This window comes from Alosa sapidissima, chromosome 8, assembly GCF_018492685.1.
Source record: "Alosa sapidissima isolate fAloSap1 chromosome 8, fAloSap1.pri, whole genome shotgun sequence".
In the NCBI taxonomy this organism is placed as follows: domain Eukaryota; kingdom Metazoa; phylum Chordata; class Actinopteri; order Clupeiformes; family Clupeidae; genus Alosa; species Alosa sapidissima.
In genome coordinates, this window is record NC_055964.1 from 35,448,790 (window position 1) to 35,472,561 (window position 23,772).

The 23,772-nt window shown below is 41.5% G+C and overlaps 1 protein-coding gene and 1 long non-coding RNA gene across 3 annotated transcripts in view; one reads left to right on the forward strand and one right to left on the reverse strand.

Moving 5' to 3' along the window:
- Positions 1-6,245: 6,245 nt before the first annotated feature.
- Positions 6,246-7,090, reverse strand: LOC121715199. Its single transcript, XR_006033553.1, has 4 exons — positions 7,006-7,090; positions 6,747-6,917; positions 6,436-6,607; positions 6,246-6,307 (listed from the first exon to the last, which is right to left on the reverse strand). It is a non-coding gene; the product is annotated as an uncharacterized LOC121715199 (long non-coding RNA).
- Positions 7,091-16,605: 9,515 nt separating this feature from the next.
- The window catches only part of LOC121715131, a 315,706-nt gene continuing 308,539 nt past the window's right edge, over positions 16,606-23,772 (forward strand). For both annotated transcript variants that reach the window (XM_042100520.1, XM_042100522.1), the window contains exons 1-5: positions 16,606-16,750; positions 19,537-19,650; positions 20,384-20,459; positions 21,515-21,710; positions 21,889-23,674. In XM_042100520.1, the coding sequence (XP_041956454.1) occupies positions 16,731-16,750; positions 19,537-19,650; positions 20,384-20,459; positions 21,515-21,710; positions 21,889-23,674 (2,192 nt within the window). In that variant the 5' untranslated portion in view covers positions 16,606-16,730. The remainder of the gene's footprint in view (positions 16,751-19,536; positions 19,651-20,383; positions 20,460-21,514; positions 21,711-21,888; positions 23,675-23,772) is intronic.

Here is a 23,772-nt window from a genome sequence, read left to right on the forward strand (position 1 = left end):
TATAAATACTGTTTCACTGGAAGAAGGAAGTGACAGTTACAATCTGTTCAGTAAAATGCTACAGGATGTGATGAAATGACCACTAGCCTGAGCTACAGTGTAACCAAACTGGGTCATGTGATCACACACAAAAAACAAAAGGTTCTATATTGAACCACAAATGGTTCTATGGCTTGGTACATATATGGCACCCTCAAAAGATTCTTTAGTCTATAGAACCATTTTAGAGGGTTCAATTATAAGAACCCTTGGGGTTCTTTCATACTCAAGAAAAGGGTTCTATATATAACCTTTCAAAGGTGCAATCCCCTTGTTGGTCACATTTTTAATAATACTTAATGATAATTAACAATACTTCAAAAATTAATTATCAATAATTTCATAAAGTTACAAAGTTACAAAGTTACAGCTACTATAGAAGGTCTGGTCACCCATCCCATCTCCCACTGATCATTAATGGTTCTGAGGTGGAGAGAGTTCGCAATACCACATTTCTGGGGGTCCATAACGGATGAATTGACCTCCAGAGACACCACCACGGCTGTCTTCAAGAAGGGCCAACAGCGCCTCCACTCTCTCCGTAGACTCAAGAAGGTGTACCTCCCTATCCCAGCCACGACCATGTTCTACAGAGGCACCAGTGAGAGCTTTCTCACTTACTGCATCTCATCCTGGTATGGGAACAGCACAGCCGAGGAGAGACACAATCTCAACAGGATAGTGAGATCAGCGGAGAAAATGATTGGTGTCTCACTGCCTCATCTGGAAGACGTGTAGCGGTCAGCTATGCCTGCCTACTTATAATGATAATAATATATTAATTAAATAGTAACTGGTGGGTTTTGGCGTAGACTGGTGGCAGTTGAGGGGGTCTGTTTGTGTTGGGACGTGACGCGATGACGTGAGTGAGCGTAGGCCTGTCATTATTTGAATGAAGTCTGTGGCGGGGAGAGTGTGGGCCGATGGCGGATGAGTTGCGGCAAGAGAGAAGTACTGAGAACGGAAAGGATCGTATGGATTCTATTGGGATACTCTGGTGGATTATTCTATGCCCTGGGAGCACTTTTGGACCCCGACATCCGTTTCCGAGAATTCTGCAAGACACAGGGAGAAGGAGCTTTCTATGACGAACAGCGCTGGATACCGGGTTTGATACAAACTTTTTCTGTTGTGACCGGTTTCCCTAAGCCTGTTTGTAGCCTCCAAAAACCCTTTCTCCTGCCCTCAATACCTACCGCTGCCCCAATCCCATTTAAATTCCTCGTTACAACAAACTATAGCCTACTTTTCCGTGGCGGCGCCCACACAACAAAACGTCTCACCCCTTCTTTCACCCCTGACTCCTTCAGTTGATATTTGACCTACTCTAACTTTTGATTTCGTTTCATACATTTTCTTTCTTTCATTTTCTTTCTTTTGATTAGAGATCGTATGCTCTAGGAGCACGATTCACTTTGTGTTGTCGGCCTATGTGACCGACGTTGTCGGAAAACTGGTAGCCTGCATTAATATTCCTGAGTTCAATAGAGGGTTGTTGAAACTGACTACTATTTATATGTATGCTATTGTACGAAAGTGGGTTAACGAACAACTGCGTATTGAACATTTTCAGTTTGGTTTGAATGGAGTTTTTTTTATTATTTGGGGGCGATTCCTTTGTTCATATGCGCCTTGAGGGCGGCTTACCTACAGCTAGGCCTGACGTTGGTAAAACGCCACGGTCTTAAATACTGTTGTGAAATTGAACATTTCAATACACTCATTTTTCATTTAAAAGTTCAGAGTGAAACCGAGTCTCCTTCCCACATACAAAAAATAAGCTGCCGTAACTGAAATGAATATATGTCCGGGTTTCAGTCACGTTACAGAATGGCGACCACGAAGGGACAGTGAGACTCTGCACTAGGCTATGTAACTCTAACTTTGGAAGACTTTGAGACTTTGAACCTCTACTTTTCACTTTGACTCTAACCTCACTGCATCGGTGAGCTTGAACTCTGAAATCTTCTGATTTTTTACGTGACTTTGTGCTTTGCGTTTTTTCTGAATCAAACGAAAAGGAATTCAATTTTTTTCCATTGGACTATGTGGACTTGAACATGAACTCAAAAAAAAAAAAAAAACACACACACATACACCCATTGTGAAACAGTGTGCTGAGTTACTGAATTTCTCTGCAATGTTTATTGTTAATCATTAACTAATGAACTGTGTGTTTTGAATGCAATATTGTGGGAATCTCATAAGAGTATAGTTCTTGTACTGCTGCTGTTTTTTCTACCCTCTCCTGCTCTTTTTTCAGCAGATACTCTAATCTGTGGCCTTTACTACTGTGCACTATAGGGTGTTCATTCACTGTAGCATTCCCTTAAGTCATCTCAGTGAGGACCATTATTAATGAATCATGTCTGCCCAAGGTGATCAGCTAGATTCCACTCATTCCAAGTCACTTTTGGATCTTAGTCTTCTTGCTCCACCCAATATAGCCACTCCGCAAAATGCGTATTTTCCATATCCTCCCCAGCCCACTACTCTACCTAGTCGTCTGACTAGCCCACCAAATTTACCCAAAGTTTCAGGAATGTCTGATTGTCCTGGTTCTATGCCCCTAAGATTGCTTCCAGGCAGTTCTCCACCACCAGGAGATGCTCAAGAACCTGACATGGAGATGGCTCCATCCACTTGTTCCTCTGCACCCTCAGCTCAGCGTGACTTGCCTACTACCCTTCCTATGCCTGGAAAAACCCTGGGAAGACTGGCTTTGCAGTCTTTGGGCCATGCAGAGAACTGGTCTTTACTTTTTGAGAAATTAGATTACTGCAATAGCCAGGTGTGTGATCTGTCAAAGCAAATGGGACGGAGTCGTTTTCATTTAGAGGCCAAACTGAAGGTTTTTGCTGACAAAACCGAGGAGCAGTTTATTAAACTTGATAAAACTAATGCAGAACATAAAGACCAACTAGATGTTGAATTAGATAAAATGTTAAAGGGAATAAAGCCTATGATTGCTGAGGAGATGAAAAGTCAGGACACCGCACAGCTCAGTGAAGTCCGATTTATGGTGGAACAGCTGCAAAGTGAAGTTCAGCAGGACATTCATGGCCATCACCAGAGTTTCCTTGCCACTCATAATATCCTGTCACAAAAAATGGATCATTGTGTTAGCGTGCTTGATCAATTATGTGTTGCCATGAGCAACTTACAGACAGAAAACAGTGAACAAAACAGTAAATTGAAGGCTCTTGAAAAAAAAAAATTGAAAGCAGTTTTTCTAACACAAATTCCCTCCTTTCCCGTTCAACGCCTCTGCTCAGTTCAATTCACCTGGCCCCAGGACAACCCAGTGTCATCAAAACAGACCATCTAAAACTGTCTTTTCCTACCTATGGCAGATCACATGATGATCCGGATCCTCTTCTGTATTTGTCCAAGTGTCAAGACTTTCTGGCTGTTCATCCTCTGTCTGATGCAGAGATCCTTGCCACCTTTAGGACTGTTCTGCATGGCACCGCTCGCGATTGGTGGGAGATTGCCAGAACTCAGGTTGTGTCTTGGGCTGAGTTTCAGAAGGACTTTCTTTCCGCTTTCTTGTCCGAAGACTATGAAGACGAGTTAGCAGACCGGGTGAGGAAACGGAGGCAAGGAGAACAAGAGTCTATTCGAGACTTTGCATTTTCATATCGAGCTCTTTGTAAGCATTGGAATCCTGACATTGCTGATTTGGAGATAGTGAAAATGATCCTGAAGAATGTTAGGCCGCAGCTTGCAAGTCATCTCCGTGGACGAGTCAATTCCGTGGACGAGCTTGTGAGGCTTGGTCACCAGCTAGAGAAAGACCTAGAACAACAAGCACAGTATGAACAACGCCTAGCATACACCAGTAGAAACTCACAACAACAGAGAGTGACTATAAATAAACCCACAGAGAAACCTCCAGTAATGTGCTGGCGTTGCAAAGGCCAACACTCACCTGGTTCATGTCCCCAGTACCATTCCCCTGCTGGAGATCATCAGTCATCGGGCCCATCTTCCAAAAACATGCAAAGATCTCCAAAGCTGGAACCGCATGGTGGAAAAATGTCTGACTTCTGCCTCCAAAGGTTCTGCAGAAAAACGGCAGGCAGCTAGAGCTGAGACTGAGCAAGGACCTGGTAGTTGTGGCATACCCCAACAGTTGGTGGTCCCTGTTGCCATTGACACATGGAGCGGCAGGGCTATCGTTGACACAGGTGCTAGTTACACTCTGGTTCTTGATAGTGTATGGAGGGCACTTAACAGGCCTAAACATGACTTAAAGCCTTGGACCACTGGTCCACTATTCCTGGCTAATGGGGAAACAGAGACTCCTCTTGGTTGGGCTGAGGTAACCATTGACCTAAGCAATAATGTCTGTACCTTGCCAGTGGCAGTGCTCTCTCCCAAAGCACTGGCCTACCGAGTAGTCCTTGGTCTTGATTACTTATATTACAGTGGATTACAAATCCATGCATCTGACCACCAGTTCAGTTTTAAAAACAAACCAGAGATCTACTTCTTTCAACTGAGTGATGAGCAAGCCTCCAACTGCAGTGTTACTCCCAAACTCACTCTCTTGTCCTCTGTTCCTCCTCCTTGCTTGACTCCACTTCCTGTTGCACTAACTTCTCAGGATTACATTGACAGTGCAGTTGCAAATGCTGACTTACATGACTGGGAAAAAACAAGCCTAAGACAACTGTTGGAGTCCCAGCCTGAACTTTGTTCTTTGAAGCCAGGAAGAACCACACTGTTGCAACATCATATATACACCAACACCGAGGTTCCAATCAAGCAGAAGCCATACCGTATGTCTGCAGAAAAACAATTGATTGTAGAACAGCAGCTTCAAGAAATGCTCAACGATGGGATTGTTGAACCATCATATTCTGGCTGGTCTTCTCCTGTTGTACTAGTCCCAAAGAAAGATGGAAGTCAAAGGTTCTGTGTTGACTACCGGAAATTGAATGCAGTGACCGAAACGGACGCTTACCCGTTGCCTAATATCAATGAGCTACTTGAATCACTAGCTGGGTGCTCAGTCTTTTCCACTTTGGACCTCAATAGTGGATACTGGCAGGTCGCCATGAATGACTCCAGCAAATTGAAAACAGCCTTTGTGACCCCTGCTGGCCTTTTTCAGTTCAGGGTAATGCCTTTTGGACTCAAGAACGCGCCCTCCTCTTTCCAGCGGTTAATGGAACGAGCGCTCGCTGAACTTAGAGGGAAGAATTGCTTAGTTTATTTGGACGATATAGTGATATATTCCTCTACAGTTGAACAACACTTCCAAGATCTAAACGCCGTACTTCAGAAACTCCGAGCTGCAGGACTTACATTGAATCTAAAAAAATCCAAGTTCTGTCTCCGGCAAATCAAATACCTGGGTCATGTCATATCTGCCAAAGGGATAGCCGCAGATCCAGTAAAAGTGGAAGCTATCAAATCCTACCCAGCACCTACGAACATAAAGGAAGTCCAGCGCTTCATGGGTTTAGCTGGCTGGTACCATCGCTTTGTGCCAGGGTTCTCTCAAGTGGCTGAACCAATCAATGCCCTGAAAAGAAAAGGACGAGCCTTCAAATGGAGTGATGAGTGTCAGAAGTCATTTGATATACTCAAAAGCCATCTTACCTCTCCTCCCATTCTGGGACATCCTGACCTGGATTTTCCTTTCCTTGTATATACAGATGCCAGTGACGTGGGATTGGGTGCAATCCTGGCCCAAAAGAAGGGAGTCGGTCACGAGGAGGTGATCGCTTATGCAAGCCGTACCCTAAACAAAGCAGAGCGCAATTACTCTGCTACAGAGAGAGAATGTTTGGCAGTTATCTGGGCTCTAGAGAAATGGGAGCATTATTTGGAACCAAAGTTGTTTACTGTGGTGACTGACCATGCCTCCTTACAGTGGGTAATGAACAGCACTAAAACATCTAGTCGTCTTATAAGATGGGCACTTCGACTCCAAAAATTCAATTTTGTAATTGAATACCGGAAAGGCAAACTCAATGTGGCACCGGATGCTCTGTCTAGGATTCCACTCGGCCCTGCCTGTATGATGACTTCCAGTCAGAAGGATACAGAAGACTTTCCCTTTTCCATGACCACACTGCGGGAGGAACAACAGAAAGATCCTGAAATATCCAGCATCATCAAAGCCTTAGCTGAGGGTTGTAAAGTCTCAGAATCCAAATATTCTGTGATTGAGGATATGGTTTATAGGAAATCTCTTCTGGCCAAAAATGTGGGACGACGTCAAGAACTTCATCCGATCCTGTTTGAAATGTCAGACCTACAAAGGGGAAAATAACAAACCTTGTGGCAAAATACAACAGACTGAAGTAACTTTCCCAAATGAGATGTTGGGAGTGGATATTATGGGGCCTTTTCCCCGTAGCCCAAGCTGCCATGAGTACTTACTAGTATTTGTGGATTACTACACCCGCTGGGTGGAATTATTTCCCATGCGTGCTGCTACTGCACCAGTAATTGCAAAGCTGTTTCAAAAAGAAATTCTCACACGCTGGGGAGTTCCAGACTTTCTTCTATCGGACAGAGGCTCACAATTTGTCTCCAACTTGTTTACAGAACTCTGTGAAACATGGACAGTTACCCATAAACTCACTACCGCATACCATCCACAAACCAACATGACTGAAAGGGTAAACAGGAGCATAAAATGCATTATTTCACAATTTGTCGAGGATAATCATCGGAAATGGGACCAATACCTTCCTGAATTCAGATTTGCACTAAACTCCTCCGTACATGAAACAACAGGCTTGACAGCTGCGGAGCTTCACTTGGGGCGAAAACTCAGAAGTCCTGTGGATAAACTTGTACAGGGACAAGCCCTATCACCTGATTCCTCTGGCTATGAAGTGGTGCAGCACATCAAAAACCTACAAATAAAGGCACACCTCAGCAGCAAAAAAGGCAAAAGCTAGACAGCTGAGAAATTATAATAAAAAAAGAAGAGATGTAACTTACCAACCCAGAGATAGAGTGTGGGTTCGTAACCATGCTCAATCCTCAGCAGCAAAGCACTTTACAGCAAAACTAGCGCCCAAATGGAAAGGACCTGAGTCATACAGCAGTTAGGCCCTGTGAATTTCCAAGTTGTCAGAGAAGACACGGGAGAAGACCTGTGTACAATCCATGTAAACAATCTAAAACCTTGTTTTCCCACTGCTGCTGAAAAAGATGCTCAAGAAAAGCAGAGAGTGCTCAACATTTTCTTGGAAGAGTCTGATGACGACGATTTTCATGGCTTTGGTTGAGTAGACGTTCTTTGCCAACCATGGGTTGTTTTTCCATGGGGGGAAGAGTGTAGCGGTCAGCTATGCCTGCCTACTTATAATGATAATAATATATTAATTAAATAGTAACTGGTGGGTTTTGGCGTAGACTGGTGGCAGTTGAGGGGGTCTGTTTGTGTTGGGACGTGACGCGATGACGTGAGTGAGCGTAGGCCTGTCATTATTTGAATGAAGTCTGTGGCGGGGAGAGTGTGGGCCGATGGCGGATGAGTTGCGGCAAGAGAGAAATACTGAGAACGGAAAGGATCATATGGATTCTATTGGGATACTCTGGTGGATTATTCTATGCCCTGGGAGCACTTTTGGACCCCGACATCCGTTTCCGAGAATTCTGCAAGACACAGGGAGAAGGAGCTTTCTATGACGAACAGCGCTGGATACCGGGTTTGATACAAACTTTTTCTGTTGTGACCGGTTTCCCTAAGCCTGTTTGTAGCCTCCAAAAACCCTTTCTCCTGCCCTCAATACCTACCGCTGCCCCAATCCCATTTAAATTCCTCGTTACAACAAACTATAGCCTACTTTTCCGTGGCGGCGCCCACACAACAAAACGTCTCACCCCTTCTTTCACCCCTGACTCCTTCAGTTGATATTTGACCTACTCTAACTTTTGATTTCGTTTCATACATTTTCTTTCTTTCATTTTCTTTCTTTTGATTAGAGATCGTATGCTCTAGGAGCACGATTCACTTTGTGTTGTCGGCCTATGTGACCGACGTTGTCGGAAAACTGGTAGCCTGCATTAATATTCCTGAGTTCAATAGAGGGTTGTTGAAACTGACTACTATTTATATGTATGCTATTGTACGAAAGTGGGTTAACGAACAACTGCGTATTGAACATTTTCAGTTTGGTTTGAATGGAGTTTTTTTTATTATTTGGGGGCGATTCCTTTGTTCATATGCGCCTTGAGGGCGGCTTACCTACAGCTAGGCCTGACGTTGGTAAAACGTCACGGTCTTAAATACTGTTGTGAAATTGAACATTTCAATACACTCATTTTTCATATAAAAGTTCAGAGTGAAACCGAGTCTCCTTCCCACATACAAAAAATAAGCTGGCGTAACTGAAATGAATATATGTCCGGGTTTCAGTCACGTTACAGACGTCTACCCAGAGCGCTGTGTGCGGAGAGCAGTGAGCATACGAAAAGACTCCACCCATCCTTCTCATGGCCTGTTCACCCCATGGAGGTATTATATATAACTGGAGAGAGTGGCTAAGTCCCGCCCCCATTCATGTTTCAGACTTGTAACCGGAGGGTTGCCGGTTCAAACCCTGACCAGTAGGCACGGCTGAAGTGCCCTTGAGCAAGGCACCTAACCCCTCACTGCTCCCCGAGCGCCGCTGTTGTTGCAGGCAGCTCACTGCGCCGGGATTAGTGTGTGCTTCACTTCACTGTGTGATGAATGTGTTTCACTAATTCACGGATTGGGATAAATGAAGAAACCAAATTTCTCTCATAGGATGGTATATATACTATATTTGTTGGAGCCATTTCTGCTATTCAAGTTATTTGTAATTTATAAGTTAGTATGAGTATAATTTATGTAAGATTATTTTATAGTTTTTAATATGTAGCGCATTTGTGTCACAGGGTGCTTGATTGTGGGCACGGATTGGGTGCCTCTGCTCCGCCTACTTAGATACGCACACACAGGTGAAGCAGCTGATGAGTTTGAATGAGCTGGCGGGAGTAGAGGAAGATAGTTTTTTGACCGTGGTCGTGATCGTAGCATACTCTAATTTATGTAACATATGCTTCCGAACATAATAAATACTGAAAATAATAACGATACCTACGCGTACAAGACCTCTGTCTACTCTTGCCAAAGTGGATCCGAGCGAAAACGCGTCGGATGCCACAATAATGACTCTTTAATGCAAGTTATTTTAATATTTATTTATGATTTAACATTTATGTATACCAAAATAACATCTAAATATGATACAATATTATAATTATAATATCTAGATAAAAAATGTAGCCAAACATTCTAAAAAATATATATATATTGTCAATTTCTCTTTTTCATATGGCGAGTATAAATTCCTTCTGTCTCTTTTAATGAGGCATGTGATTATCAACTAACCACATTTAAGCCTTTCAGATATAACTACAATTTTCTTACTTGTATTTCTGTATTCTCAAGTAAACACATTACTTACTCTAACAATCCTTCTAAACAATATATACTTTGTTTCGTTTCAACATTCAGTAACAGGATGTGGGTTATTGGTGTGTGTGCCGTTTCTGGCAGGATGTGTACTGTATGGTATTTAGATGTTTTTGTCCACGGTGACTTACAGTATATGAAGTATATTAGTTAAAAACAATAGTTTACATTAAGCATATAGTAATAATAAAAATAGTATACATAATATTATCAATTGTCAGTTTTCACATTAACAAAAACCATAACCATAATTCTGTATGATAAAGTGCAAAGTTTTTAAACACTTCTCACAAGTGCCAAAACTAGAACACTAGGCAACTCATTCCACCAATGAAAAACCACCAGGGAAAAGAGTCTTGAGCAGAAGCTCATCAGAGGACCGCAGTGGGTGAGAGGGGACGTGGAGCTGGATCATGGAAATCAAATAGTGGTGCAGATCCAGTCAGTGTCCTGTACTGTAGGCCAGAATGAGGGATTTGAATTTAATTGGCAGCTATAGGCCGCTATAGGTAGGAAGGCTACCTGAATGTAATCAGGTAGGGTTAATTTGATCAGCTGTTCGGGAGAGGTTACCTGTCCTGGAAGAGGAGTGAGGCCGACACACCACCTGTGCTGCTGATTCTGTTGCCTATTCACACATACATACACACACGCAAATATGTTTAGGCCAAATCAACCGGACAAACAAAATAACAAGATAAAGAAGAAAATAATGAGGCAGCAGCTACAATTACTTATTGAGGCAAAGCAGCAGTGCCAATCTTTCTGAAGGGGTAAACAAACACAGTTAAAATCCATTGTTTATGGTAAACACAGCCTACACCAGTATTAAACAATACAGGTACAATAACACAACGTTTCCTTTTACTTCTAGGAATACACCACTCAACATAAATGGAAATGGGACTCCCTGGTATCTCACTGAAATCTGAAATCACACACAAGCAAGTTCACATACAAAATAGCCCATCATGCATTAAGGTTATTGGCTAGTTAAATCACAAGGACTTACAGTGAAACGTAATCACGTTATAGTAGATCCAGTTACAATAAACATTACATTAAACATACATGTATACACATGCACACACATTACACGGCAAACTTTACAAACTTTACGTTGCTGTGAGCCATACAGCCAATGTTTCCTTAACCCATTCGCGCTGGATGCTGCATGACGCAACATTGACCCTCCCGCTGGATGCTGCGTAGCGCAACATTGACCCTCCCGCTGGATGCTGCGTAGCGCAGCATGCTTTTTATTTCATGTTTCTAGGTGCTACAGAGGCTTAGATATTACATTTTGGTAGACGTTGACAATTTTTAGTATGTTTTCAGAAAACCCTCAGGAAATAAGGTTATTTAGTCTAGAATGCCATAGGATTCTATAGGCGTTTTTAACCGGCATTTTAGGAGTAAATGGGTTAACACATCTCCCAATAGACAGTGGTAGCCTGTGCGTACAGTACACTAGGGATGTGACGCTCGAAGCTGACGTTTCGAAACAGTGTCGAGCTTCCGAAACGCAAGTGTTTCGAAAAGTGTTTCGAATTGTGGTTCAAAACGCCCATGTCACGTGACCATGGCTAAGTGATGCTTCGTGGTGTTTCAATTTGGTTTGGACAGATGGCACACTTACCGCGCGAGCCAATTACTCGAGTAAACACCTGTTTGATCTAAATTACAAAGTCCCAGAATGCTTAAAAGTCATTCAAACACATCCTATCTTTGTGGGTTTTTTGTGAGGAGAGAGATTTTGAGAGATATAGCGGCATATAGCGATTGATAGTGCATTCTTGTGATTGATAGGTTAGTGATATAAATTAATTGACAGGCTAGAGACCGACAGTGAGCGATAGTTTAGATAGATATAGTCTAGTGACCCTTTGAAATACTGGCAGGAGAGGAGAGTGGTTTATCCAAACCTAAGTGTGATGGCAAAAACATATTTATAGTCTGGGGAGGTTTATTCAAAAACAAGAAACAGATTAAATGCCAAGACGGCAGAACAACTGTTATTCCTAAATAAAAAATTATGTTGACATACAAAACATTTTTCCCATGTTGAACCTGATTAGTCTAACCTGCTTCATTCATGTATCCTTTATTTCCCTACAACATGTTCCCAAAAAAAACCCTACATAGCATAGCCTACATTTTAAAACCATTGTAACATTTTCCTCTCCAACATATTTCAAAGGATAATGTATTATGAAACTGAAATAACAAAACATCTGTAACTGGCAGATATAAAAATGTTCTTGTTACTGAAGGTATATACTAGTCTGAACTTTTTAAGCACCAGCAGGGAGTCGAACACCGGACGCATGCAAGTGTGTTAACCACTGAACCATGTGGCTGTGGACGTAATCTTGCGTTCCATGTTGGCTATTTATATTCTTCGTCTGAAGCAGTTCTGCTTCACGGTCAAAATGTGATGTTAGCAAAACTGGCCACTAGATGTCACCATGGAGTGATGTGTGTCGGATTGTTTCGAAGCCTCGACACAATTCTGGCGCAATTGCTTCGAACGTTTCGTTGTTTCACAAAGCCTCGTTCTGCCCATCCCTACAGTACACGGCGTCTACTATACTATACAGTACAAGGCCTATGCTGTAGGTGGGTCATGTGATCAGTCTTCACACACTCTTACGGCTCCTACACACAGTTGCGTGCGTTACAGTGCTGGAGACGCATCCCGTTCACTTTACATGGGCTTACGTCATCCGTTGCCCAACTGAATTGTGGGTCCGTTGCATTGCGTTCCTCCCGTTGCTCGCGTTGAGAAGTTCAGCTGTTGCTGCACTGACAGACGGCACTGGCCAATCAAGGCAATCGACGGATGGCACCAACCAATCAAATTACGGTTATATTTCAGGTCATTTGCATAGATACCGTCGGGAACACCCACTGGCATGCGTTGACGGAACTCAACTGTGTGTAGAAACCCTTAGTTAGGAGGTGGAACAGAGGGGTATTCCAGAAAGCAGGTTTACTGGCTTAACTGGGTATGTTAACCCAGAGTTAGCGGTGAACCTGGGATTTCAGTTCCAGAAAGCTCAAATATGATCAGGCTATGTAAGTAACTATGGTAACATAGGCCCTGAACTTAACTGGGTATGTAAACCCAGAGTAAACGTTAAACCTGGGATTTCAGTTCCACAAAGCTCAAAAATGATCAGGCTATGTAAGTAACTATGGTAACATAGGCTCTGAACTTAACCTGGTAGGGGGTAGGTTTTGTTCAGGTTATGTTCAATTATGTTGAGTGATTTCAGTGCATGTTCAACCAGGCCGCTATTTTTACACTTGTCACACAATGGCGTTTCATTTTGACGAAGGTCCGATTGACAAAGAAGCACAAAAGCATGTAATATTTATCCGTGCAATTCACCGTGAGAGGGCGATAAGACCACGACATCACATGATAGCCTATCCATTCTTTAGAGGGAGAGCAGCTTCACAGAAGAAAACTTCTGACGGCAAATTTGAGGAAAAGTTGGTAAACCACCCTTCTTACCTAATTTGAGGGTGCTGATTCTGAATATTTTGTTTACCAAGCTCAATTCTGAGTTCTAAGCCGCATAATCAGCATTTTAACATAAAATAGAGATTTTCTTTGCTTATTTTCCCCTAAATTGGGTTGATTTCAAAAGTAATCACTAAAACCAAATAAAAGTGTTCTCTAAATACACTAAATACATGTTTGAGCATTAAAGAAACCATACTATAGTTTATTAATGTATTTAATGGGAACATGATTACAGTTAACATGTAATAAACTCGGAAATTCTAATCAAAACACAACCATATTTTTATTGCTAACATAGTCACTCATGTGGTGTTTAATGCATTTCATCACAATAACAAGTTGCACAGATAACCTTCAACTCAGAAAATATCCCACAGTACATATGAACTTAGACAGCGGGAATAAGCCTAATGCAGAACTGCATCTACCGTCAGAAACAACCGACAAGTAAAAAACATTTTACTTCTAGTAACGCTGGATTTGGTATGTGTGCTTGCCTCCATAGTAGAGCTTGATAATGAGCTCTTTTAATATGCCACTGAGCAGCATCACTTGTTGGTGGTAGAGCCTCCGATCCTCAACATCTAGAAAACAGAGTGGCTCTGGCATAGTGTTGTCACAATACCAAAATTATGACTTTGTTACAATACCTGCCATAAATATGTTGATACTCGATACTGAAACGATATCAAAATCCTAAAATATCTGGAAAAGAAAGGATGCAGGCCTCCTCCAAGTGTATTGAGTCATTTGTGTTGAATTTGGTACACTTTTGGTCAATTCTGGGTTTTAAACTTCTAAACTTCCTACATAATTATTATTTTTGTAGTCAGTAAAATAGTAGTTTGTGTGTGATTAAGTCCTTTATTGTTTGTTATAGCTCAATTATATTGTGTGGTGTTTTAGCAATAAATTACCTTTAAATAGCCAAAGTAGGCTAGATCAAGGTCAGTGTTCAAATTACTGCATGCAAATCACTTAATGCTATACAGAAGAGCCTAATCTTTAGGCCATCTGATGTAGGCTACCCTAGGCCTTCCCGTGTTTATGGGATTTCTTTGACAGTTGCAAAGGGAAAAGAGTGAAGATAGTTAACATCCAGCTTGACTCAACTTCACTGACCCCAACTAGATCGGCACGTAACTTGGGCATTGTAATTGATGACCGACTTAACTTCTCTGAGCATGTAGCTTCTATTGCAAAATCATGTCAGTTTATGCTTTACAACATTAGTAAGATTAGACCTTATCTGACACAAGATTCCACACAACTTCTTGTTTAAACCATAGTCATCTCCAAGCTGGACTATTGTAATTCACTATTAGTTGGCTTACTCGCTTGTGTAATAAGATCATTACAGCTGATTCAGAATGCTGGAGCACGCCTGGTCTTCAATCAGCCAAAGAGGACACATGTAACTCCTCTCCTAGTTACTCTCCATTGGCTCCCTATAGTAGCCAGAATTAAATTTAAATCTCTCACTTTGGCCTGTAGGACACTGACTGGATCAGCTCCTAGTTATTTTAATTCAATAATCAAGGCATACATCCCCAACCGCCCACTGCGGTCTTCTGATGAGTGTCTGTTATGTCGACCAGTCATAAATACTAGGTCTAATTCAAGACTCTATTCCTCAGTGGTTCCATGTTGGTGGAATGAGTTGCCCAGTGGTCTCTGTTCCTTTTAGTTTTGGGTTGTTTAAGAGGGGTCTAAAGACATTCCTGTTCAACATGCACTTAATTCTTTAAGTGCTTCTTCTGCATGGCTGGAATTTGAATGATAGGAAAGAGCACCAGTGAGATGTTTTAACTAGGCAAGCACAATCGCCTTTACAGTAAAAAAAAATACAGTGTAAATCCTCTGTAAAGACTGACAACTGTTCATAATAGTTAGTGACAAAGTACTTTCTACAGAAAAATGAGCAGTCACCTACTATTCTATCAATTTATTATCAAGGAATCTATTTTGTTTCTAAACGTCATACTGAATTTTAGCTATTATTTCAATTTATATTTTAGTTGTAGCTTATTTTCATTTGCTTCTTGAGGGTCATTGGGGTAATACCTGTCCTGTCCTACAACATATCTGATACATAAAGAGTATATTAATGCCTTCTTTTTTGCAATTCCTATGATATATGATGGCAAAACCAAAAAGTATGTGAATTATGCTAATTATGCTAATTAGCAAGCTTAAAACTCAAAATTGAGCTTGGTAAACAAAATATTTGAATTCAGCACCCTCAAATTGTGTGAAATAGCCCCTTTACCGACTTTTCCTCAAATTTGCCAACAGGACTTTTTCTGAACGTTTGTTAGCTCTCCCTCTGAGTTTTTCGCTCAAGTTTTTTAGCTGAATCCTAAATATACAGTAGACTACTTGAAAATCATTCTCCATCCCTACATTACGCATGGTGGATTAGAATAGAATAAAATAAATCTTTAATGTAGGCTAGCTAACCTACGTCTTTGGCTCACCAGACAGATGGACAAACAACATCTCAGACACATTGAAGATATAATTAAAACATGTACAGTACAAAAAAGGGAAAACAGAAAATGAATAAATAAGTTTAAATATAGACTACATAACAGCTCAGCCAGGTATGCATGTTGTCACTAAGTTTGGTTAAGAATGCTGATGGCATTTGGGATAAAATAGTTTTTTTTAATAGGCTACACGCGTTCTCCGACTGAGAGTTTTTGTAGTGTTGGAGACACAGAGCATATCGGCAAGCTGTCGGTCGGTGCGTAAAGTTTGCCTTGTGCTAAAGGAGTTCCTGCGCAACTTCATTCGTTTTCCTGGACACAAACCCACGAGGATCATTAAAGTGTAGTTTCACCAACTGGCAGGTCAGCATCACTTATTAAGTTTTCCAAATGTGCACCGACGATGCACATTTGCCCCTCAGGTAGGTAGCAGGTGCTGTCATGTTTGGATTCACTGATCCCACAGCTGCCCTCTTTCACCTCCTAACTAAGAGTGTGTGAGGACTGATCACATGACCCACCTACAGCTGCCCTGTTCCACCTCCTAACTAAGAGTGTGTGTGATCACATGACCCACCTACAACTGTATACTCACACCCTAAAAACACAACAACATTGACAAAATGAAAATACACCTGTGTGTGTATGCATGAAAATGTACTTATGGATACAATTAATACAGGACTAATCTGTGAATATGCTAGCATACTGTTTTATGCTATTCAACACGAGAAACCCATCCGATGAGATTGATTAGAAGAATAATTTAGTAAGGAACTACTACAACATTTTCGAGGTGACGTCTTCTTAACCTTATATAACATTAAATATTTAATGGCCACCAGATGGCACCATGGCACTGAACTTCGGCTGATGTGAGCAAGCAGTGAAATGGCGCCATCTGTTGGCCATTAAATAACACACAGGTGTGCGGAAGGGGAAGCAACACTGTCAAGGGGAAAGCGAAAGCAAACAGAAGACGGCGCGTCACTCTTAGAAGGCAAAGTTAAATAGCACCCTACTGCAAATTACATTTTTAAATACAGACTACGACGATGAGTATTTAAGAGTGAAGCGTTTGCATATTTCATCTCATATGACTGACCGCAATGAGTATCTGATGGAGCAATGTCAGACTGCTAACTCATTCCTGACACACGCCACATTTACATAACAGGAGGCAAGCGTGTGACCTGGAATGGCGCAGAGAGAAAACAGGTTTGGACTAAAAAAAATTACGACTTTAACTTTAACTTTACAATAGGGGTAGTTTCAGTAGGTATATTAGTAGCCTAGCCTAGGTTACTGACATGGGTAGTGCAGTATATATTTTCATTACCAAATTAAATGCCATAATGAATGTCGTAAAGTGTATTTGCTGCATAACTTGGTTGATTGACTGACTAAATTTTGTATATAAAAAATAGTGAAGACTGTCTGATCAGACTTACCACTTGTTAAAGCACAAAATGGTTTAGTCCATCTGCAGGATAGATAGGCTATGCACGTTTTGTTGTTGTCAAATTGATGGAGATATTTTTTTAAGTTGCTTGTGTTTTGTCTAGCGTTTTGTGGATTTGCATGTGTTGTCATAAATTGCAGGTTGTTTGCACCCATCAGTAAGTCGCTTTGGATAAAAGCGTCTGCTAAATTAATAAATGTAAATGTGGTGAGGATTATAAATATTGTACTCTGTACAGATTTTAACAGTGTGGAAAGATTTCAGTGGACTAGTCCAGCCTATTTTCACACAAATAGGAAAATAGTGGCTCTATGTCTACTTTCTTTTGAACTTGTGCATGTCACAGTCACAGTCTCTGTATGTAGTCACGTAGAGGACTTAGAGGACAAGATATACAGTACAGTCTCTTTCTCACTCACTCACTCACACTCACACACACACACACACACACACAGGAAGGCTGTGGTTCTATAACTGCTTTCATTTTGTGCATACTGTCACATAGTCTGTGCATGTAGTCACATAGCTCTTACAGCTAGTTTCATGTCCCATCCTGTAATGGGTTTTCAGCTTTGGGTGTGGATTCATTTTTTTTACCTTCAGTAAATGTCATGCTGAGGTGAGTTCAACAGGTGTCACCTTTACATTATTCAAAGCTGCTAAACTATAGTTGCTCCGGAGCTAGTAGCTACTGTATTGATGTTGTCTATGTGAAGAGATCAAACTCCCAATAGACTTTATAGAATATAGCCTGCGTGACTCACAGTGGCACAAACGAAAAGTGCATTCTCTGTTGCGATGGTGATGACAGACAAATTGAGAGGGATGAATGACGGCAGCAAGGTTTCCCTTTATCTCATACGAATCGTGCATTCTTCATTCATAGTCTAACTTATTATACTGATCTATCATGGATTTGCACTGAGTTGATTCTCAATAATACAGAACAAAATGCATTCCGTATCAGTTCAATACGGAACACATCTATTTCCTTTCAAATACGGGACGATTCTGTATTTTACGGAACGTTTGGCAACCCTATAATCACTTAACATACAGTGCAACCGGAAAGTTTTCAGACCCTTTCAAGTTTTCCACATTTTGTTATATTTCAGACTAATCTTGAAATGGATTCAATTCAGGTTTTTTTCATCAATCTACACAAAATACTCCAACACTCCACAAAAAATCAGGTGTGGAGTGTTTTGTAAATTAATAAAAAATAAAAGTCTGAAATATTCCATTTACATAAGTATTCAGACCCTTTGTTATGACACTTGCAATTGAGCTCTGGTGCATTCTACCTCTATCAGTGGCCCATGTGATGCTTCTACAACTTGATTAGAGTCCACCTGTGCCTTAATTAATTCATTGGCCATTATTAGGACAGGCAGACATCTCTTTATATAAGGTCTCACAGTTGATGGTGTATGTCAAAGTGAAAACCAAGCCACAAGGTCGAGACAATTGTCCGTATAGACCTGCGAGACAGGGTTGTGTGAAGACACAGATCTGGGGAAGGATACAAAAAAAAAAGTAGGGGGCAGCTGTGGCCCACTGGTTAGCGCTTTGGACTTGTAACCGGAGGGTTGCCGGTTCGAACCCAGACCAGTAGGCACGGCTGAAGTGCCCTTGAGCAAGGCACCTGACCCTTCACTGCTCCCTGAGCGCCGCTATTGTTGCAGGCAGCTCACTGCGCCGGGATTAGTGTGTGCTTCACCTCACTGTGTGTTCACTGTGTGCAGAGTATATATACTTATACTTAAAAAAAAAATCTGCAGCATCCTAGATCTTCCTAGATCTGGCCGCTCAGCCAAACTGAGTAATCCGGAACGACGGGCCTTGGTCAGACAGGTAACCAAGGACCCAGTGGTCACTATGAATGAAATCCAGAGTTCCTTTGAGAAGATGAGAGAAGCGTAAAGAAGGACCAACATCAGTGCAGCACTCCACCAATTAGGTCTTTATGGTAGAGTGGACAGATGGAGGCCATTTTTTGCCAGGAGTTTGCCAAAAAGCCCCTGAACAACTGTCAGACCATGACAAGTAAAATCATCTAGTCTGATAGAACTATTTGGCCACAATTCCCAACACTGTGTGGAGCAAACCAGGCACTAAGGTGCACTGATGTTTGTCCTTCTTTATGCTTCTTTCATCTTCTTAATGGAACTCTGAATCTCATTCACCTTGGGAACATAGGACCCTGGGAACATAGGAACATAGAAGCCTGGGAAAATAGGACCCTGGGAACATACACTGTAGGACCAGGAACATATATTATGATGATATGATATTGGAAACATCTTGTTTTAATCAGCTACTAAGACTCCCCTTTGCGCTGTGCCTAGCAACGCCCCTTAGCTGTCCTAAAATGTGTGGAACCTACGGCCTCTCGGGGCTTATTGCTTAATTATACCACAACAGACATGTCATTTATTATCACAATGCATAGTTATACATTTTGAGGATATTTTTAACATGAAATACCATGAAACATGTATGACATGTCAACTGAAGAATGGATGTTTTTTTTATACCACAGCTCATTCCATCATGAGAGGCCTCCATCACCTGTGCCCACTTGTGTGTCCATGAAGAGTGACCAGTCAGAGGATCGCTTCATAAACTTCAAAGATGATGTCACAGATGGAACAAGGCAAGTCCTTAAACAGACTCATAGAATGAGCACTCAGTGACTGGATTGTTGAAATATTCACAGCTTACATTATATTGGCACTCTCATTTAATGACCTCTTATTATGAAGTATGAATTATTTCATTGTGTGTGTATGTGTGACAAGGGCATGGCCTTTAACACACACAACACGGCTTATGCTAACTGACAGGATGACAAATGAGCTCATTTACTGTTTTGCTGACAAATGCAGAAGATGCATGGTTTATATATGAGTCTAATGTGGCTTGTGAGACTTTGTCTAAAGAAATCATCTTTCTATTTTTGTAAGCATTCCATACTGTATATCACCAGATGTAATGTCCACTTTAAGGCGAGCACATCAAAAGTTACTTAAGTTGCTTAAAACAAAACTCAATATGATTTAATTTATTTCTACCACTTATAATATGATGTGGATGCATTAAAATCAGTGTGTGTTGTTTTGCCCTTAAAGATAGGGTTGATGTTAATAGATAAGGACTATATTTGAACTCAAGCAGCTAATAAATAGACCCCTTCTTTCAGTGCTCTATGGACGCCAACTAGTGTTGTGTGTGTGTGCAGGTGCACATTCTTTGATTCCATTTATGGATCCCAAAAAAGTTTCAGAATAATCTCCTGGCGAAGCATGAAAGACTGTTAGATGGCTTACAAACACTATTCCTTTAATGCTAAATACTCAAACACTATCCCTTTAATGCTAAATACTCAGGGGCCAAAATGAAGGAAGCAACCCTGATGCGGTCAGTGACCAGTTCACCCAGGAGGACCTCAATCACATATTCCAGGTTTGGATATAGCCGTATAGTACTTTGCACTGTGGCACTGTTTGCACACAATAATAATACTGATAGATAATAATATTTTAATTATTAATATGACACTGGTTATTATGACTGCCGCTAGTGGTCATAAAGGTTTAGTCAGAGTTTTTATTTTCTTTCAGATTTATTTTCAATAATTGTGTGTCAATGATTGCCGGACCACTGAAAGACCTTGATGGGCATGTAGCCCCACTAGCAGGACACAGAACCATTGATGTTTGTTTTGATCCGTCGCCCACCACACACACACACACACACACACACACGGGCAAATCTCAACAAAGCCCTACTGTAATGAAATATTCCAGGAATGCACATACCCCAGCCCACCATCAAATATGGTAAACAGGTGAAATCTGATCAAATATGGTGTGGTAAATCTGTGCCACCACTTCACTCAGCTCAGTTACAGGAAGTCCATCTTCATAATAGCGGTGTCATGATGCCAAACATTCAGTGGTCGGTACCAATACCAGTCATATTACATGATTCTTGATGCCAAATTCGATACCACAGTAAAAAAATGTATTTTCTAAGATCCCATGTACTTGAACTTGAATAAGACATACAAAACATCGTACAATAGAACATAAAACATAATATGGTCGTAGTGCAACTTAAAGCGTAACTCTCGCCAAAATGCATTCTACTCGCGTCAAACCATCCTCTAGAAGAATAATTATGTCTAAAGCGCCACTTTTAAGCTTGTCTGTGTTGTCGTTTTCGGGTGAAATGGCCTTTTGTATGGGAGGTTACATCGCACGTATAGTGATTGTATAAGAGCTTGCAGATCGAGTCTTATATTCCCACCTAACCTATGATTAGTAGTCATTGGCTGCAGGGCAATATGTCCAGAAAACCATGAGGGGGCGCTAAACCTGCCAAAAAGGACAGTTTCATTCTCCACCTTAATTATAGGGCTGTAAATGGGCTTGTAGAATAACATCTGAGCATTTTTTGACAGACCATAGGTCAGGGCTATTCAATTACCGTAGTTTAACCAGATATTTGTACACTAGATGCTTGAGAAGAAGATCATCACCTTTGTGAAGAATGAGGTGAAGAGATTCAAGAATATTGTAAGTCCAGATTACCAAGAAAACTTTGAAGGTAAAGAGCAGGATGAGAATGATGCCAGAGAAGGGGCTCTCAAGATGGCACTGCACTTCCTGAGGAACATGAAGCAGACAAATATCGCTGACAAACTGCAAGAAAGTAAGAAATGTTACTTTATTTGTATTTGCTTTGGTTTTCATCAATACGCTACAATAGAGACACAGAAATGTCACTGGTGTCAGTGCCTAGTATTGCATTTGTTGTGAACTGTATGTCTGTGGTGTCAGTGGCTTGCTAAACATGGTTATTTTGTATGTTTTATTTTCTTGTGAATTAGATAAACAGGATGTAGTTTGTCAAACTGAGCTGAAGAGAAATCTCAAGAACAAGTACCAGAGTGTGTTTGAAGGAATACCCAAGCAAGGGAGCTCTGCTCTCCTAGAAAAGATCTACACAGAGGTCTATATCACAGAGGGCGGTAGTGGAAAAGTCATTGAGGAGCATGAAGTCAGGCAGATTGAATCCATATCCAAGAGACCAGCTGGACAGGAGACATCAATCAAATGTAGAGACATCTTTAAGCCCTTACCTGGCCAAGACAAGCCAATCCGATGTGTCATCACAAAGGGAGTAGCTGGCATTGGCAAAACTGTCTCAGTTCAAAAGTACATCCTGGACTGGACTGAGGGAAAAGAAAACCAAGATGTCCACTTCATTTTTCCGCTGCCTTTTCGGGAGCTCAACACCCTGAAAGAAAAACATCTTTCATTGATGGATCTTCTCCACCACTTTTTCTCAGAAATAAAGCCGTTAACGTTTCCCAGCCAGGGAAAGTACAAAGTGTTGTTCATCTTTGATGGTCTAGATGAATGCCGACTCCGACTAGACTTCTGGAGAAATGAGATATTGACTGAAGTGACACAGACCACGTCATTGGATGTTCTCCTGACAAATCTCATCAAGGGTAATCTACTTCCCTCTGCTCTCCTTTGGATCACTTCTCGACCAGCAGCAGCCAATCAAATTCCGCCTCAGAATATTGACCGAGTCACAGAAGTACAAGGGTTCAGCGACCCTCAGAAGGAGGAGTACTTCAGAAGGAGAATATGTGATCAGAAACTTGCCAACAAAGTCATTTCTCATATTAGATCATCAAGAAGTCTCCACATTATGTGCCACATACCAGTGTTTTGCTGGATTGCTGTTAATGTTCTTGAGGTTCTTCTTGAGATGCCTGAAGTTGAGCAAGTTCCAAAGACTCTGACGGAGATGTACACATATTTCCTTGTATTTCAAACCAAGCAGAGGAGTCTGAAGTTTGAAGGAGTTTATGACACAGATCCACAGTGGAACCGGGCTAGTCTGATCGCTCTTGGAAAGTTGGCCTACGAACAGCTGGAGAAGGGCAACCTGATCTTTTATGAAGATGACCTGAGTGACAGTGGTATTGATGTCAGAGAAGCAGCAGTACACTGTGGAATTTGCACCCAGATCTTTCATGAAGAGTCAGGCCTTCATCAGGAAAAGTTGTACTGTTTTGTGCACCTGAGCATCCAGGAATATCTTGCAGCTTTGTATGTGATCCTGATGTTTATAACGGAAGGGAAAGATATCATGTCCCCACAGCAGGCCCCCAGAGCTGTTGAAAGCAGTCCAGTGCATAACTCCATGACGACTTTGCAGAAGAGTGCTGTGGACAAAGCCTTGGAACATGAAGATGGGCACTTTGATCTTTTCCTCCGTTTCCTTCTTGGCCTCTCTCTGGAATCCAACCAGAAGCTCCTACGTGGCCTACTACAGAGAGTACACAATGAAGGCAAAGAGGAAATAACCAGTTACATTAAGACAAAGATCAGGGAGATTCCATCATCAGAAAAAGTTGTCAACCTGTTCCACTGTCTGAATGAAGTCAATGATCACTCCTTAGTGACGGAGGTCCAGAGCTTCCTGAGTGCAGGGACACTTTCAGCAGCCAAACTCTCATCCACACAGTGGTCAGCTCTCGTGTTTGTGCTTCTGACATCAGAAGAAAAGCTGGATGTATTTGACTTGAAGAAGTACAGCAGATGTGATGAATGTCTCCTAAGGCTGCAACCAGTGATAGGGGAATCCCAAAAGGCTCTGTGAGTAGGATAGCAATATGTATTGGCAGAAATGGAGGGAGGTATATTGTTTAAGTTGATATTAAGTGTGATTAAGAGAGTCTTCTCCAGAGAGTCTA